Source organism: Rattus norvegicus, chromosome 1 (genome assembly GCF_021556685.1).
Source record: "Rattus norvegicus strain SHRSP/BbbUtx chromosome 1, alternate assembly SHRSP_T2T, whole genome shotgun sequence".
Taxonomy (NCBI): Eukaryota; Metazoa; Chordata; class Mammalia; order Rodentia; family Muridae; genus Rattus; species Rattus norvegicus.
Window position 1 is genome coordinate 97405363 of NC_141534.1, and position 16467 is coordinate 97421829.

A 16467-nucleotide genomic window follows, 5' to 3' on the forward strand; every position below is an offset into this window, starting at 1 on the left:
CTTTGGTGGCGGCCGGGCGCGCACGCGCGCAGGCCCGGGGACTCTACGAGGGACCACCGCGGGCTGGAACGCAGGCCGGGCTGAAACGCCCGGCAACACGGACGCGGGGCTCAGATCGCCGGGGCACAGGGTTTGAAGACTAAAGTAGGTCGTAGAGGAGCCGGGAGGATGGGGAACGGGACCGCGCGCTCGCGCTCCCGAGGACGCGGGGCGCATGCGCACGTCGGGGCGGGGCAGGGCGGAGGCGGCTTGGGGCACGTACTCCAGGCGGCTGGCCAAGGAGAAGGCTGAGGGCCTGTCTGGTCCGTTCTTTGGCTAGTCCCCCTTCTTCCCAAGCCGCGCAGCAAAATAGATGCATAGATCTTGTGATTAGACATTTTATTAGGCTTGAAGTTTCATCAATATTGATTCCAATTAAAAAAAAAAGTACAAAAGCTACATACAAAACGTGGATCAGACGACTAAACTTTCCCGACTCAGGGCCAAATTCTGCAAAAGGAGAAAAGAAGAACTGTTAAGTGTATGGGCTGTAGGAGAGGGGTTCTGAAGGTCTTAAGTCAGAGGGTCTCAGCTCACCTTTTTCAGCCTCCTCTCCCGTGAGGCCTGCGAGTCAGTCTCTGAGTAAGGTGGAGGTGCTGGGGGGTATTGGCCCTCCTCTTCCTCTTCTTCCTCCCTGTAAACCCTCCTTCTCTCGCCCGACCCCTTTTTCTTTAAAGCCTCTTCTAATAGTCGCCCATCATACTGAGGGTCCCTTGACCTGAAGCCAGCATCCCGAGGATCTCGGGATCGCTGACGGGATCTGGGGTCAGCACGTGGATCTCTAGACCTGATGTCGTCATAATAGTGGGGATCTCGGGAATGTGGCAAGTCCCTAGGATCGTCCGGGTCATAGAGGTCATCCCGGCTGCGACTTCTTGGAGGTGCATAGGCCCGTCCTCTCCGTCCACTACTTGGGGGAGAAGACCGTCCTGATTCAGTGGAGCCAGGCCGGTTGATATCATCTAGAGCATCCACAGAGCGGGCCCGAGGCCGTCCAGACCCCCAACCACCCCTTGGTTGTTCTTGAAGGGGTTCCTGCTCCCATGTTCTGGGACTCTGTGGGGAGTGGCGATTCCACTCCTCATCCCTGATGGGGGTGAGGGCAGGAGCCCTGGAAGGCCTCGATCGCCAGTCATCTTCATGGAGGGAGGTTACTTCACTCATGGCTGTAGAGAAGGGAGATATTACTGGTACAAAGATGGGTCCAACCTTGTTACCCACGCTCACACCCCTCACATCCTCCCCTGGGAGCACCGCATGCAAGATTGTCTCCGCAAGATTGGTAGCAAGCATGCTTCATCCCCCTTAGACTCAGGTCTGCAGCTCACCCCGTTCCACTCTGCCATTGGGAGGGCCAGGTCGGGAAGGGTCAAAGTTGGCTAGCTCTTTCTCCATATAGTATAGGACCCTCATGGAGTCATCTTGCTGGTTAGCCTGGATCCTGTAGCCACTTCGTACTTCTGAGGAGAGGAACAAGGTGATTGGTTCATGGGGATGCATGTTGATCAACCCTCCAGGCACAACCACTTCAAAATAACAAGTTCTTACCTGAAGATACACTGCCATCCACGTCACGCAGCAGGGGTACTTGGGAGCTGTGGCCACCAACTAGTTAGACATTGGTTGTCAGTGACTGGTTGCCATTTGGAACAGAGTTGGCTACTCCCAATCTCCCATGCTCCCTTCCAGCCCTATCCCACCCCTTGTCTGGTTTCCCCCAGGCCTTACCTGAGCTATGTCTGTCAAAGTCTCCAGGGTACCCATAGGGAGGGCCCATGGGAATCATGGCAGGCGGAGGTGGTGGGGTCTTGGCAGGTGAGAGGTGGGTATAGATGCTGGGGGCATAGATGCTCGGGACACCTGAGGTGGCTGCTTTGCCAGCAGCATAAACTGGGAAGGCAGATTGGCAGTAATCAGAAACTGTGCAGTCCCATGCTGGAATGGGATTCTGGGAGACATGGTTCTGCCCCTCCATACCATCCCCGCAGTACTCTATCTAGGCCAGGGGACACAGCCTTCACCAAGTCCCTACATCCTATCTGACTTTTCAAGGAGTGGAGAACAGTGATGCACACTGATACATCAGGGCCCCAATCTACACATGGTTTGCCAACAGCTGACAATGGAAAGATTTTACGTGAAACTCCAAGGTCTTTCTGCCTGTGTTTTGGTACTGGGAAAGGACCCCAGAACCTCACACTTCCTAGGTGTTTTTCCACTGAGCTGTGGCCGAGGAAGAATCCTAAACTCTGTAGCCAAGGTAGACCTTGAACTTGTGATCCTCCTGCCTTGGCAAACATAGAAACCAAGAAGGACAGGTCTATATCTAAAGGCATTAGCAGGCAAAGTCACTCTCTTTACAGAAATAAAGCCCCTGTTCTGGGCCAACTTCTGTCCTAGCCTAGCCTAGGCCTAGCCCACACTGGGAAAGTCAAGTCTGTAGGATCCACAACATCCTGTCACCTTGCAGATGCAGTAAGTGGAGTGAGAGGGCCCCAGAAGTTACCTTGCCTGCCCTAGAGGAATAGAGTACCTTCCGGGTTTCTAAATGCTGGCCATACTCCCCCCCCCCCCCCCCCCCCCCACTGATTCTAGCTTGACAGTTCAAGGGTAAACTGTTCTTAGGCGAGAAATGGGTGGCAGATACCACCTACCCAGAAAACTGAGGCAGGGGAATTGTTCAAGGCCTATGGGAGCTGGAGGCTTTTTGTCTGTTCTCACCATCATCATTGCTCCCATTTATTGGATGTGTGGAAGTCAGAAGACTGCTTGCAGGAATTTGCTCTCCTTCCCCAACAGGGGGCCTAGGGATCAACCTCCTGCTGTGGGGCTTCGAAACAGCTGAACAACTGAACCAACCATCTTACCAGCCCTGGCTTCCTGAACTTTCTGACTTCCAATAAGAGAGAGTGAGAGTGTGTGTGTGTGTGTGTGTGTGTGTTTTGGGGGGTGTGGATATGTGCATTTGAGTGTAGGTGCTTGTGGAGGCCAGAGGAATAAGATAGCCCTGAAGTGGGCGGTGCTGGGCTGAGAATCAGATTCTGGTCCTCTTCATGAGAGTAAGTGTGGTTTTTTTGTTTTTTTGTTTTTTTTTTTTTTTAACCACTGAGCTTTTTGTTTTTTCAAGGTAGGGTTTCTCTGTGCTACAGCCCAGGTTATCCTGGAACTTGCTTTGTAGACCAGGCTAGCCTTGAACTCACAGAGCACCAGGGCCAAAGGCGTGCTCCACCTTGCCCAGCTAATCTCTCCAGTCTTGAAGGGCTCAGAGTTTTAAGGCCAGCCAGCTTGAGTTAGGAAGATGCAGTCTTGAAATCAGTAAAAAGAAGCCTGAGAATGTAGGTCAGTGGTAGAGTGCTTGCTTGGCATGCTTGTTCAATACAAAAGTTACTGGGCTCTCCTTGGGACGCTACAGGCTTCCTCTAATTTGGGAGCTCAGCTCTGTCCACGAGGAGACCCTTCATTAATTAAGTGACTGGCTAGGTTATAATCAGCATCAGGCTGATACTTCCTATAAGGCGGTAAGGAACTGGGGCAGAGAGGACAGGGAAATTCCCATGGGGAAGCAATAGGTTCCTAGGTATGTGACAATGGAGTCTAGATGGACCCAGCCCTGGGCAGAGTGCTCACAGCTTCTGGGGCTCTCTCCGCATCTGTAAAATGGACCCACGGGCCATGTTAGCACGGTCAGTAAGACTAGAGAAGGCTTTTTGAGAGCAGTGGTTTAAGCACACAGCTTGGCAGCTTCATCCTGGCACTTTACAGTTGTCTCTTAGTGTCACACAGAGTACACAGCAGGCCTCCCTGACCTCACAGCACGGTCCAACAGGGGCAGGTGTGGAGCACGTTATGTGGGCCCCCCAAGTGCTAGCCACACGCAAACCTCCAGCTCCTGTTGTGCCTGTATCAGCCCATCAGGCACTTAGCTGGCCTCAAAGCCCCACTTGGCCTGTTCTCTTCTGTGGTAACGTACCAGGGTGCAGAGGTATCCACACAGCCTCCCAGGGGAAATTAAAGGACACGGAGATGGAATTACCGATTTCCTTATCCTCCCTTCCACTGCTTTATGTATCTGCCTCTTTATTTCTGTCCCAAGCCCTCCACAGGTACCCACTTGGATGTGAGGGCTATATATATCTAATACAGAGGTTGCACATAGGATGTGCAGCTTGAGTGGTTGTGTGCCCACAAACTCCATTTAATTTCTTACCTTTCCACTTGAGGTTTCTGCTTTGTTTGAGACAGGATCCTGTGTAGCCCAGGCTAACCTCAAACTTCAGATCTCCCTGTCTTCATCTTTCCACAGTGCTGGGATTGCCTAGGAACACTGCCACACCCACCTGGATTTTGTTTTTTAATGGGAGGGAGCTCTACCTTCCTGTGATATTATCTACAATAATATCTTGGAATGTTGGGCATTATTAATTTTTGTGGTCTATGAGCCACAGCAATAAAATTATCCTCTCAAGGGAAAAAAAACTTCCGAGTTAGGGTTGAAGTTCAGTGGGTGTGTTTGCCTAGCACATACAGGGCCCTTGCTTCAATTCCCAACACAACAGTAAGAGAAGTCTCAAGAGAGAGGAACTTAAAGGCTGAAGTAAGTGAATAATAAGGTAACAGGTTCTAATGGTCTGCTGTGCACACTGCCTTAGTCTCCAGATCTAGAAGGCAAACCAATGTGCCCAGCAGAGTTCCAGTGCGGGGAACAGAGAAGGGGCACTTACGAGCCTCAGGGCAACAGCACTTGTCTGGGCAGCAGGGACATCGGACATAGCAGCAGCAGGTGTGAGGACAGCACTGGCACCAGCAGATGCCCAGGAGGAGGAAGAGGAGGAGGCTCGCCAGGCAGACCACGACCACAAAGAGCCAATCTGCAGAAGAAGGAGAATGGTCTCTGAGCTGGGAGGGCCAAGGAATAACAGGGACGGGCAGGGCACCCAGGCTTCACACGGTGCTATGGAGCCAGCACAGGGACAAGGGACTACCTGCAAAGCTCCTCAGAGAACCTGCAACTACAGCTTGGTTCTCTGTGCCCAAGACTGGGGCGCAGCAACAGAGGGACACCAACCCCAGGACAGCCTGCTTCAGTGCCCACGTCAGAGACCTTATCCTGAGTTCAAACAGACAAAGCAGAGAGCAAGAGGGAGCCTGGCTGGAGCAACAAACAGTAGCCTTCAGGATGGGAAGAGCCACAGCCCGTACCCGAGCCCCACAAGAACAAAGCAGGCACCAGTCACTCGAGTCCCTTGCCTATGCCCCAGAACCTCTTCAACCAGCCCAGACCACCCCACGCCCACAGCCAGGCCACAGATGTCACAGAATGGGGCAGGTTTAGTGGAGGTCTCCAGCGAGAAGTAGTTAGAGGCTAGGGAGGACAACTAGATACAGAAGCAGTCTATGGGGGCAAGAGAAGCCCCACCAAGGATTCCACCCCATACCTTCCAAGGGCCCCGCCCGAAAACCAGGTAGGAGCTCAGGGGCCTCTGAGGTCCTGCCTGGAGGGACAAAAGAGAAACAAGATTATGTTGGCCATGGCCAGCTCAAGCCATCGAGCTTAAGAACACCCAGCTTCAACTGGTCAGTGGAAAACGTGTCCCTAACAGAAAAGGGGACAATAGTGACTTAGGACAGTCCAGCCTGGAGGTCAGAAGTCCCATCACATATACCTAAGGGTTTGACGTCATCCTCCCATCTACACAGGTCCTGTTAGGTGAAGTCTGTGAACCCTAGAGCCCACCAAAACCCCATGGTTTGACAGTCTCACGCTGCAGTTCAGGTGCTCTTGAATGTGAAGCAATCCTGCTGCCCCAGCCTCCTGAGTTCCAAGATTAGAGGCAGAGCCACCCCTCAGGGCTCAAAATGAAGAACTCTGGGCAACTTATGGCTACAGGGGGAGTCAGTCATTTTTGCGGTGTGTGTGTGTGGCTACTGGTAGGTTTGCCCATACTCCAGTGAATGGCCCCACACCCATGATCATAGTCAATAACTGGACTTTTAAAAAGGACTGAATTTGGAAGGGGAACATGTTAGGGGTATCTGGGGCAAGTTGGAGGTGGGGAGTGGGTTATGTACATGCATATAACCAAAACATTATATATACTTGTAGGAAATATTAAAGAATATATTAAAACTTAAATAGTAAAGTATGAAAAAATACCAAGTATATCACAATGAATTCTTTATAGCGACACAATTGCAAAATACAATATATCTATTTTTGAATGCTGGGGCTTGAACCCAGGACCTCATGAATGTTAACTAAGCATGTGCTTTACCACCTAACTACACTGCAGCCCACAGTAATTTTTTTTTTTCAGTAGAGTAAAAGGCCATGAAGGCAAATTAAAACATATGGACCTGGTTCTGTGACCCAGGAAAATTGAGTTCTGTTCACAAATCAGGTCACACACATAAGTTTCAAGACCCTTCTCTAGGGTATGGTGGAGGCCCTGTGCCCAACAAGCATAGGAGAGCGCGCACACGCACACGCACACGCACACACACACACACACACACACACACTCCACACCAACACACCTTGTTGTGCTTGGCAGCTGGGTGTGGTGGTGTATATCTCTAATCCCAGCACTCAGTGGCTGAGGCAGGAGCACCAGGAGTTTAAAACAGCCTTAGCTACGTAATGTACTGAAGGTTCAAAAAGTCAAAACTGTGGATACTAGGCACACTCCTTCTTCCTTGGAGAGCACAGCTGGGCTTTCCACAGCCTCCCTCCCTCACACAACACCTTGGTGGCTAACATCTCCCAGCTGAGTTATCTTGGGATTTTAAAAGCAGGGTTTCAACAAGTTGTGATCACATACTATAATTATAATCTAAGCACTCAAGAGGGATGAGCTACTGGGGAAATGGGGGTTGCCAGTTTAAGCCAATTTGGGCTACACAGCGAGACCCTGCTTAAAATCCAAGTTCAATTTTAATACTATAAACAGCTAGATACAAGCCACTAACATGGCACAAAACTCATGAGATCCTCAGTGGTTCCAAGAACTGTTGACCATGTGTGCCAACAAAGGTCCTGAGGTCACCAGAGGGAGGATCCCACCATTTGCCCTTTGTGCTATGGCCTGAGCCCTCTGGACCCGGTTCTCACCACGTACTTGCTCACCCATGAGGGTGGCACTGCATGGTTGAAGCTTCTCTCACATCCAGCACATGTCGTGAAAGACTCTGTGCTGTCTTCAGACTGGCCTGGCCAAGGAAGCCAGCTGGCCAGACTGGAGATCCTGGAATTCTCTACCCTTCCCCTGCCATGTTTTAGACACACTCAAATGTTCACACACTGCATAAATCACACACATCACCACCTCCCCAAAAGGGTAGAAGACAAACTTTGTGTTGGACAAGGAACTCAGGGCACACTGTGACCCTCGAGATGTGGCAGAAGGTAGGTCTAACCTCAGTTATACAGCTAGCCTTCCAGACCCAGAATACATAGGGAAATATTCAAAAGAAAATGCCCCTTCTATTTCCTTTTTAAACAGCTAGCCCAGGCTAGCTAGAAAGTCACTGTATAGCCTGAAACTCAATGTAGCCTAGGTCTAATGAAAATAATTGAAAGGGACTATGTGGCTCAAGATTAGCCTAGGACTTTCTTTTTTTAAAGAATTATTTTATGTACATGAGTACACTCGCTGTCTTCAGACACACCAGAGGGCATCGGATCCCATTACAGATGGTTGTGAGCCGCCATGTAGTGAGAACTGAACTCAGGACCTCTGAAGAGCAGTCAGTGCTCTTGAAGGCTGAGCCATCTCCCCAGCCCCTGGCCTGGGGTTCCTGATTGTATTGACTCAGCCTCCCAAATAGGCCACCACCCTCTCAAAATACATGACTTTACCAAACAGGTACAGACTTGGTTTCCTGCTGTTATCTCCTCGGCAACAATGTACCAGCCTGCACTGTACCATACCTGCTTTATCAGGGATTCTAAGTAACCCTGGTGATGGAAAGGTTCCCGATTCCACTATTTTCTATAGGGACCCAGAAGGACAGACCCCCACTTCAGGGAAGTTCTCACTACCAATTAACTCTGTCCAGGGTCTACTTTGTAGCTCTGTCCGTCCTTGAACTTACTCTGTAGACCAGGCTGGCCTTAAGCTCAGAGATGCACCTGCCTCTGCTTCTGCCTCCGAGTGCTGGAATGAAAAGCACCATCCACCACACCTGCCTCCATGTCTGTGTGGTTTAGAACCAGAGATGAGCTACAGGTAGATTCCTCTGTTCACTGACTCTGACTCTGGCTGATTTAAAACGCCACAGAGGTTAGGAAGGGTCCTGTCTTGGGTGCAGGGCATGGAGAAGCCCAAGTGACTGGCAGTGCTGCAGGGAGGGAGCAAAGCAGGCGACAGGGCCCAGCTGGATGACAGAGGGTGGACACACAAGAGTGGACAAAAGGCATACCAGCTCCCGCTCCCCCGCTTCCAGTGCCCTCTGAGCGCAGCCCCACTCACCAAGGACGATGAGCTCTGCGTACGCCTCGTTGTTTCCATCCAGATCTTGGGCCGAGACCACAGAGCAGTAATACACTCCACTGTCTCCCCAGGCTGTCTGCTCGAAGGTCAGGTCAGCATCTGGGTCAGGAGGAGACAGTATGAAGACACCTCTTAAGGTCAGTAGGGGCCGAGCCCCGCTACAGCTTAAGGAGGGAGCAAAAGTACATCATTGGTTGGGGCTGGAGAGATGGCTCTTGCTGAGGACCCAGGGTTCAGCTCATGAACCCACGTGACAGCTCACAGCCATCTTCCACTCCAGTCCCAGGGGATCCAGTACCCTTGCTGACATCCCCAGGCAAAAAACACTTACACACAGAACGAAGTATCAAATCACCAGGTTGTGTTTGATACAGTACGTCACTCTGTATCCCGGGCTGGCCTTGAACTGGAAAATCCTCCCACTTCAGCTTCCCAAGTGCTGGGATTTCAGACAAGTACCTACCAGCTAAAGTGAGACCATTCATCCAAGAGTATACACCTTTTTATGTATTGCTCTGAACACCAAGGATGGGTTATTTGAAAGCGTCTGGGTGCTAGCTAGCCATGGCGTAACCGGCTGCTCATACTGCACTCAAGAGGCCGAGGCAGCATAGCCTCAAACTGAACAATAGTTCAGGCTACGTAGTATGATCGTGTCTCAAAATAAAGGAGCACAGGCCGGGCCTGTGGCTCTGTGGTAGAATGTTCACCTAGCACACAGGGCGCCTTCTCACATCTCCAGGACTGACATAAAAAAACAAGTCTAGGAGGTGAACATAATTATCACTATGGTTTTGGGGATGAGACATCTGGTGTAGAGGAATGACCCAATCCAGCCAAAGGAGGGGACAGTCTGACCCTGGGACCTGTGCTTTCATCCTAGACACTTGCTTCTTACCAAGCCAAGTCTGATCTCCCTCATCAGGCCTTGGGGGTGGTGTGCAAAGCTCGGCAGCTGAGCTAAGTAGGCCAGATCCCAGATAGGAGATGCCTGGGCACCAAGAAGTGGGCGTGGGAGAGCCAGCGAACACTCCCAGATACTCCCAGTTCCCATCTCCTTCAGTTCTGACCCTACATTCCAGGTCAGCCCTGGGGCTTGGGGATGCTCTGGTCTGAAGCAGCCCCAGGCAAGGTGCCTGCTAATTACACTGCTAATGAAAGTCTTTTAGCACATCCGGTGTCCTCTCTACTACTCAGGCCCTAATTAGTTCCATCCTTTCATCAACCTAGCAAGGCGGGTAGGGGAAGCCTCTGCTTGGAGACTCTTAGTGTTTTACACACTTAGCCAATAGAATCCCAGGGGATCATGACCTTGGTCTTCTCTGCCACAGGCTCCTGAGGACCTGCCTGTCACCTGGTCCCATGGGCCCAGGAGCCTGCATGACAACCTGCCCACCACACCCATGATAGCAGTTAACTTTGGGTGCCCAAATCCATGGTACCTGGCACCTACAGAGACACCAGCTGCTAAGGTCTAAAGCTTCCTCAGAGAGAAAGCCCTTTCCAGAATCCATCTAGACTGTGCCAAGCACAATCCCCAGGCCCGCAAAGCTCTCAATGATCTCTGGTCACTAGCTATGTCAATGTCGTCCCCATGATTTCAGTGGCCTTCAGCCCATCCTTCGTCTCTCCAGGTAGGTTCACTCCCCGGCCTCTCACACGGCCCACCCACGGAAGCTTTTCTCCCTGCTCCCATGCTGATTCTGTCTTACAAACATGGCAGAATAATGGAGTAAGCCTCAGCTACCTCTGACTCTATGGAAGGCTACCCCTCTCCTTAGCTTGTACTGCTCGTCCCAGAATTCTAACCATCGGGTTATCAAATAAACACCCGATCTACTCACGCAGCATTCAACACGGCTGGGGGTATGGTGGCATGTGTCTCCAGCTCTGGGGAGGTTAAGGCAGAGGGACGGAGTTTGAAGCCAGCCTGGACTACGCAGTGAGACCACCCCAACCCCTATGCCGTAACAAACAAAAGAACAGAGAAGAAGTGCATCGAACATTCCAGGAGGAGTGTAACTAACCTTCCTCAGAAAGCGGAGATTCTCACAGGGTGGCCAGGGGTGTCCCCTGGAGTTCCCTGGTCCTTCCAGGGGACGCCAGGGTCACACTTATTTTGCAGCACTCACACCCAACCAGCCTTCCCCTTAACCTCTCAGGAATGTCAAAGGAGTTTTCCATGTGATAAATAATCTCACGGCTGACCAAAGCTGCTTGGAAAATCTTGCTTCTCTGAGCTAGGCCAAAGAGGCACGTAAAAAAAAAAAACAAAACAAAACAAAACAAAACAACCAAACAAAACCCACAAAGCTGCCACTTACTTCATTTAAATACTTCTTTCTTAGTTTTGGCATTCTACTTTGCATAAAAGCTATGTTCAGTTCTTTATTGACCGACTTCCTCTTTTGAGGCTGGCTGGCCTGGAACTCAACGTTACCTTTGCTAACTATAAAAGCAAAAGCTTTGAGCCAGATTTGATGGCACAGGAGGCTCGGGAGGCTGAAGTACAAGACCGTGAGTTCGATACCAGCCCGGGCTGCAGAGTGAACTCCTGGAGACACAAAGGCTCCCAGAGTTCTTCAGTAATCAGACAGTTCAGAAGCCCTGAGAAGAATCTAGAACCTTTCTGGAGGAAAAGTTTGTCCTTACGGCACCTCAGACCAGTTAAAACTGCCCCTCAGATGGTGAGAAGCAGTATAAAGGACATGCCCTAGGAGTGACAGCAAGTGCCAGGCGTCCAAGCAGGGGCTGCGCAGCTCTGGGAAGGCTGCCCGGGGTAACCTTGAAGACTGACTCCCTCTCCAAGGTCAGGCTTCTAGCCCTCGTTGATAGCAGCTGTGTTCCACACAGAACCCTCAAAGGCTCAGTAACTTAAGACTGCCCTAAATACTCTTTTCTCTTCACTGCTCTCTGAACTCATGAATTCCCACTTAGGTGTCTACGGTCCAACAGTGGGTGTCAGGTGTTGTGAATTAGAGCACCCATGGTTAATGCTCTCGGAGATACCACAAGGGGACCCAGGATCCATGGGGTTAGCGGGTAGGGAGTCTCATTGCCTGTGGTGCCTACCCAACTGTTCTATCTCCCATGGGCCATGGTTTTGATTACTCCTTCCTGACCCATGTGCTCTACAGTACACCTCTTCCAAAGCCAAAGGCGTGAACAGGAACCCCCTGCCATGGGAAATGATTACATAGGCCAGACATTAAAACCAGGGGCCTCCAGGACCAAATCTGGGCCTTGCCGTATTGTACTTGGCTCATCAGATGTTTGCAGAACCCATGAAAAGAAGGCTTTCCGGCTTCTTTTGATCATTCCTAAGGCCTGGGCCTACCTCCTTCCTGTGGGGCACACCCTGTTCCTGGTCCCTGCTGGCCCCCGAGGTCACAGGGGCTAGGCAATGATTCCATGTGTGAGGTAAGAGACCAAGATACTGGTCTCCAGTGGGAACAGGGCCTGGGCTCCTTATTCACACACAGCACAGGGATGCCTCATGATTTCAGACGCCCTCAGGATCTGTTCAGACAGCGTGGAAGAGGGGTACTGGGGGAAACATGGCTCCAAGCAACCCGAGGAAGTTAACACTAGGCCCTCCACTATACCCCACAGCTCCCAAAGCAAGAGAAGTGGAAGGGAGGCCCTGGGAGATGGGCATCTGTTTTTTCTATCACTGTTTTCTTTTGCATTTCCTGAGGATAACCTACGTCTTTATCCTATACTAGACAGGTACAGCTGTACCACCCGGATGTATCCCAATTCTTTTTTACTACCGGAGACAAGGTCTCACTAAGTGGCCCAGAGTGGCCTTCAACTTTGAACTTCTGCTACACATAACATGTGCACACCCCGTCTCGGCCTCCTAAGTAGCTGGGGACAGGTCACATTTACTTTCGCTCTTAAAAAGTAGGAGGGCAGGTGGCCTTCAGGGCACCAACGAAGAGGTTCACCTCTCCGGTGCCTCTTAAATACTTTGTCCTCAATGCTGAAGAGGAGGGAGGCTCTCATGGCTACTGGGACTTCAGAAAAGATAGCCGCTTACCTACTATTACTGAGGTAAGCCAGCTGGAGACAACCAATCTTTGAGGGCTCTGGGCTATGAGGTTTCCCCAGGATATATCCTGACAGACATTACTGAGTTTTGCGTCCCTCAGAGCACACCCAGTTCCAGCCAGCCTTCAAGGATTTCTCTGTATTTATGGTGTTCTGATGGTTATTAGGCCCCATGGGAGTTCTCAAGAAGCCCCTCCTCTCCCCAGCTTCACAGCAGCGGAAGCTTAGGGCTGAGCTTCCATGGGGATTCAAGGCAAGTCTGATCCCTTGGGACCCTGTTTTTCACCTGCGTCCTGCCAGGGACAGAGGGAACATCCTATAGTCAGGAGTCACCCGCTTTCTGTGCTCCCACACAATTAAAACCAACCCTGGAAGGCAAACGGACGCCTCCATTTACACAGGAAGCCTGCACCCCTGGCCCACTGCTGTCTTATGTCTTTCCTCCGCCCAGGGATTCTTCAAATCACGCTGGCAAAGATGGTGTACCCCAGTCATTCCACACATCACCACAAGCTACTTTCTTCATAGCTCATAAAACTATCTGAAATCTCTCAACCTTCAAAAACAAAAACCAAAAAAAACCCTGAGCCAAGGAACATGTAGCCAGGCTGGCCTCCAACTTGCTACCTAGCTGAGGGTGGTTTTAACTCCTTATCTATCTCCCCCTGCCCTATGCTAGGATCAGAGGTGTGCACCACCATGCTTGGTGTGCCTACTCTTCCTGAGCCTTCTCACCGCCAGTCTCACTTCTAGAAGGCAATCTGGGACAGAGACAGGATCTGGGCTACTGCTCACCACCCTTTTCCTAGGGCTTCTAAGAGCACCTGGGACACAATAGATCCTTGGCAAACACCAAGTCAGTGGCTGTAGATATAACTCAGTGGTAGAGCACCAGCCTAGAATCACCAGTGAGGGGCTGGGGGCGTGGCTCAGTGATAGAGCCCCTGCCTAGAATCCCCCAGGGAGGGCCTGGGGGCGTGGCTCAGTGGTAAAGCCCCTGCCTAGAATCCCCCAGGGAGGGGCTGGAGGTGTGGCTCAGTGGTAGAGCTAGCCACCTAGGTCTGTCTACCATATGCCAAGCCCTGGGTTCCATCCATCTCTAGCACCATCAGAGAACAAAAATAATGAGTGAATGAATGATTGGAGACTAGGCCTACAGTAGTGGAGTTCAAACTCAGCTGCTATCAACCGTGTAACTTCCAGCAAGACACTTGTCTCTAGGGACCTCTGAAAACACGACAATAATGGAATGGAGTATTCAATTACTGTGCCGTCTACCTGAGCTGACCCACTCCAGGCAAACACAAAGCAGGCCTTGGGTCTCACTCATGCAGCTGGTCTTGAAACTCAAGATCCTTCTACCTCAGCCTCCCAAGTGCCAGGATTACAGATGTGCTACCACAGCTGGCTAAAGTATTACTTCTTACTGCTGGCACTTTAGTATTACAAAGGAAACCCCTACTTTAATCTCTGCTAGTTTTCATTGTTTTACCTGCAAGCTTTTGACACTGTGTGTTTAGTCTGTCTCCCTTATAGCACCCTAAACTCTATAAGAGGGTGATATGATGCTTTTATTTCTGTCCATGTTCCCAGAGCCTGGAACAAACTTGGTATACAGTCCAGGCTTCATTGTGGGATAATGAGATGGAAGGATAGATGGATGGATGTGTGGGTGGACAGGTGGTTGGATAGGTGGGTAACTGGAAGGATCCTTTCCCTCTTTAGCCCATTTAAGACAGGACCCTCAAACACTCCCGCCCCCAGCCCCCACAGAGCCTCCTCCCACCCTGCCCCACATACTTCCTGTTATGGTGATCCTCCTGCCTTGGTAGTAGTCTCCCAGGGTCACCGCATTGCCCTGTTTGGTGGCCACCACCCTGACAGTACGTACACTGTCCTGGCACTCCACATAGGGGTTGTAGCCGGGGTTGCCAGCTGCCAACTGGGCATTTAGCTGGTTGTCCACACTGGCAGGAGAGAAGGCATCGGCAATACGGTCCCGGCAGAATGACTTGTACTTCCAGATCACGATGGGGACTGTGAGAGTGTTGCTCATCTGATAGGTGCAGGGCAGGGTCACTGGCTGGAACAGGATCACTACGTGGTAGGGGTCAGACACAGTCACCTGGATGGCACTGGCAGGGTCTGAGAAGAAGAACATAGTCAGCAGGGATAACCAAGCCCAGGGAGGCACCAGGACAGCGATGAGCCACACCGCTTAGACAGCACGGCATATTCTTCCTTAATCCCCGAGCCTGGTGAGGCAGATAATCATGTCCACTTCATACACTACGGGGCTGAAAAGTGGTAAGTATGTAGCCATACGGGCTAGGTCCCTGGAATATAGTGCCCGCAGCCTCCTGCCCAGAGACTCTTCAAAATGCACATCCAAACGTAGATGGGACCCCTCGGCCCCCACTCAAGCCGGCACTCAACAACCTAGGTGAGCGCCGGCCGGCGGAAGATGATTTAAGGTTCAAAAGTCCACCCTACAGATACCCGGGAGGTAGGTGGGGTGGGAAGTCCCCAATTCCACACCCACTCCAAGCCAGGGCACGGTTTCTCGAGCTCTTCGCCTGATTCAGCCCTCGAATGACCTCTCCCCGTTACCCCAACACTTAGAAATCTTGGGGTGCTTCCAAGGTCCCAATGGCTAGCCTATCTCATGATCGGGAGACCCTTGCTCCTGCCCACAAAGGGTCCCCTTCTCTGTACAGCTCTCAGGCGTAAGATCCCTAGAGTTTCACTTCCTGTTATCTCCAACAAAGGCTGAAGAGCGGGCTGGGCGCCACAAGAAACTCCCTTCCTCGGGCACACAGGGGTCTCCCCAACCAGGCAGGTTCTGGGGATCTCGAATCTGCACGCCTGCACCAACCATCCCCCGACTTCGTGGCGGGTCCTCCACGGTCGGTGAGAACAGCAGCCCTCTATCCACCTCCTGGATCGCCCTCCCGCCGTCCCACAGCACCGGGGACCCCAATCCTTACCTGGGCAGAAAATGATGAGAAAGAGACACACGAAGACCACGGTAGCTGGGTGGGAGTCAGGTGCCCCAGCACACGCGCCGGCCGCCGGCGCCATCGCGGCCGTCTAGCAGCGACGGTGCCCGCGCGTCCCCTCCCAAGTATCCCGAGAGTAGGGGGCGCGGCGAGAACCAAGGCGGAGAAGGGTGCGTGCTCCGTCCCGCCCCTATTCCAAGTTCTTTTTCCCCGCTCTGGAGGAGTTCTAACCCATAAAAAGAACTTGGGCGAAGCTCAAGCCTTCGGCTTCCCGGGGACAACTGACCTGGTGAGCGGTGGCTCTCTGGGTCATTCTACCCCCCTGCACACTCCCGGGAATGGAACCGCCCAGGTACACAAGGGTGGGAGCCCCGGGGCTGGGCTTGGGGGTGGGCGGCGGGGGCGGGCCTTGCGAGCTTCCCTCCCCGGAAGTGGGCTGACTCAGGTGCGCTCCTGCCTCCAGGGCCTGAACCAAGTGACCGCTTTGCCAGGAGGGCGCCCTCACCATAAGCGACCTGTGCAGCCACCTGCTGCTCTGGCCAAAGTTGAAAGGACCGAACTGCCTGAGGACAGAGACCCTCTGGGCGAATTCCACCTGCCGAGAGGGGCCGGGACCTGTGCGCACCTGTTCGCTGCTGGTCCACACCCCTGTCCCCGGCGCTGATGGACCCGCCTAGGTGCGCCTTGCGGGGAGGTGCCAGGCAGAGCCAGGTCCGGCTGGCAAGGGAATGTTGGTGACGCCGCCTGCCTTCCCACTCTCGTCCTGGTGGGGGAGGTGCTGCGGTCTTTTTGGGCTCCCCATTTGAATGATTCGAGGAATCAATGAGGTCGCACTAGAAGAGATGCTCTGGCCCCCTAGGGGACGCTCATGGGGACAGCGCCTTTTA

General features: G+C 52.2%; 1 protein-coding gene across 3 annotated transcripts; it reads right to left on the reverse strand.

The window, feature by feature from the left end:
• Positions 1-363: 363 nt before the first annotated feature.
• Lsr (lipolysis stimulated lipoprotein receptor) lies at positions 364-15863 on the reverse strand. Of its 3 annotated transcripts, NM_032616.3 has the most exon segments (10): positions 364-489; positions 577-1205; positions 1368-1499; positions 1588-1647; positions 1768-1929; positions 4761-4907; positions 5475-5531; positions 8508-8627; positions 14382-14726; positions 15569-15863. In NM_032616.3, coding segments are annotated over 10 exon segments (1782 nt in total). In that variant the 5' UTR covers positions 15663-15863; the 3' UTR covers positions 364-453.
• Between the last annotated feature and the right edge of the window lie 604 nt (positions 15864-16467).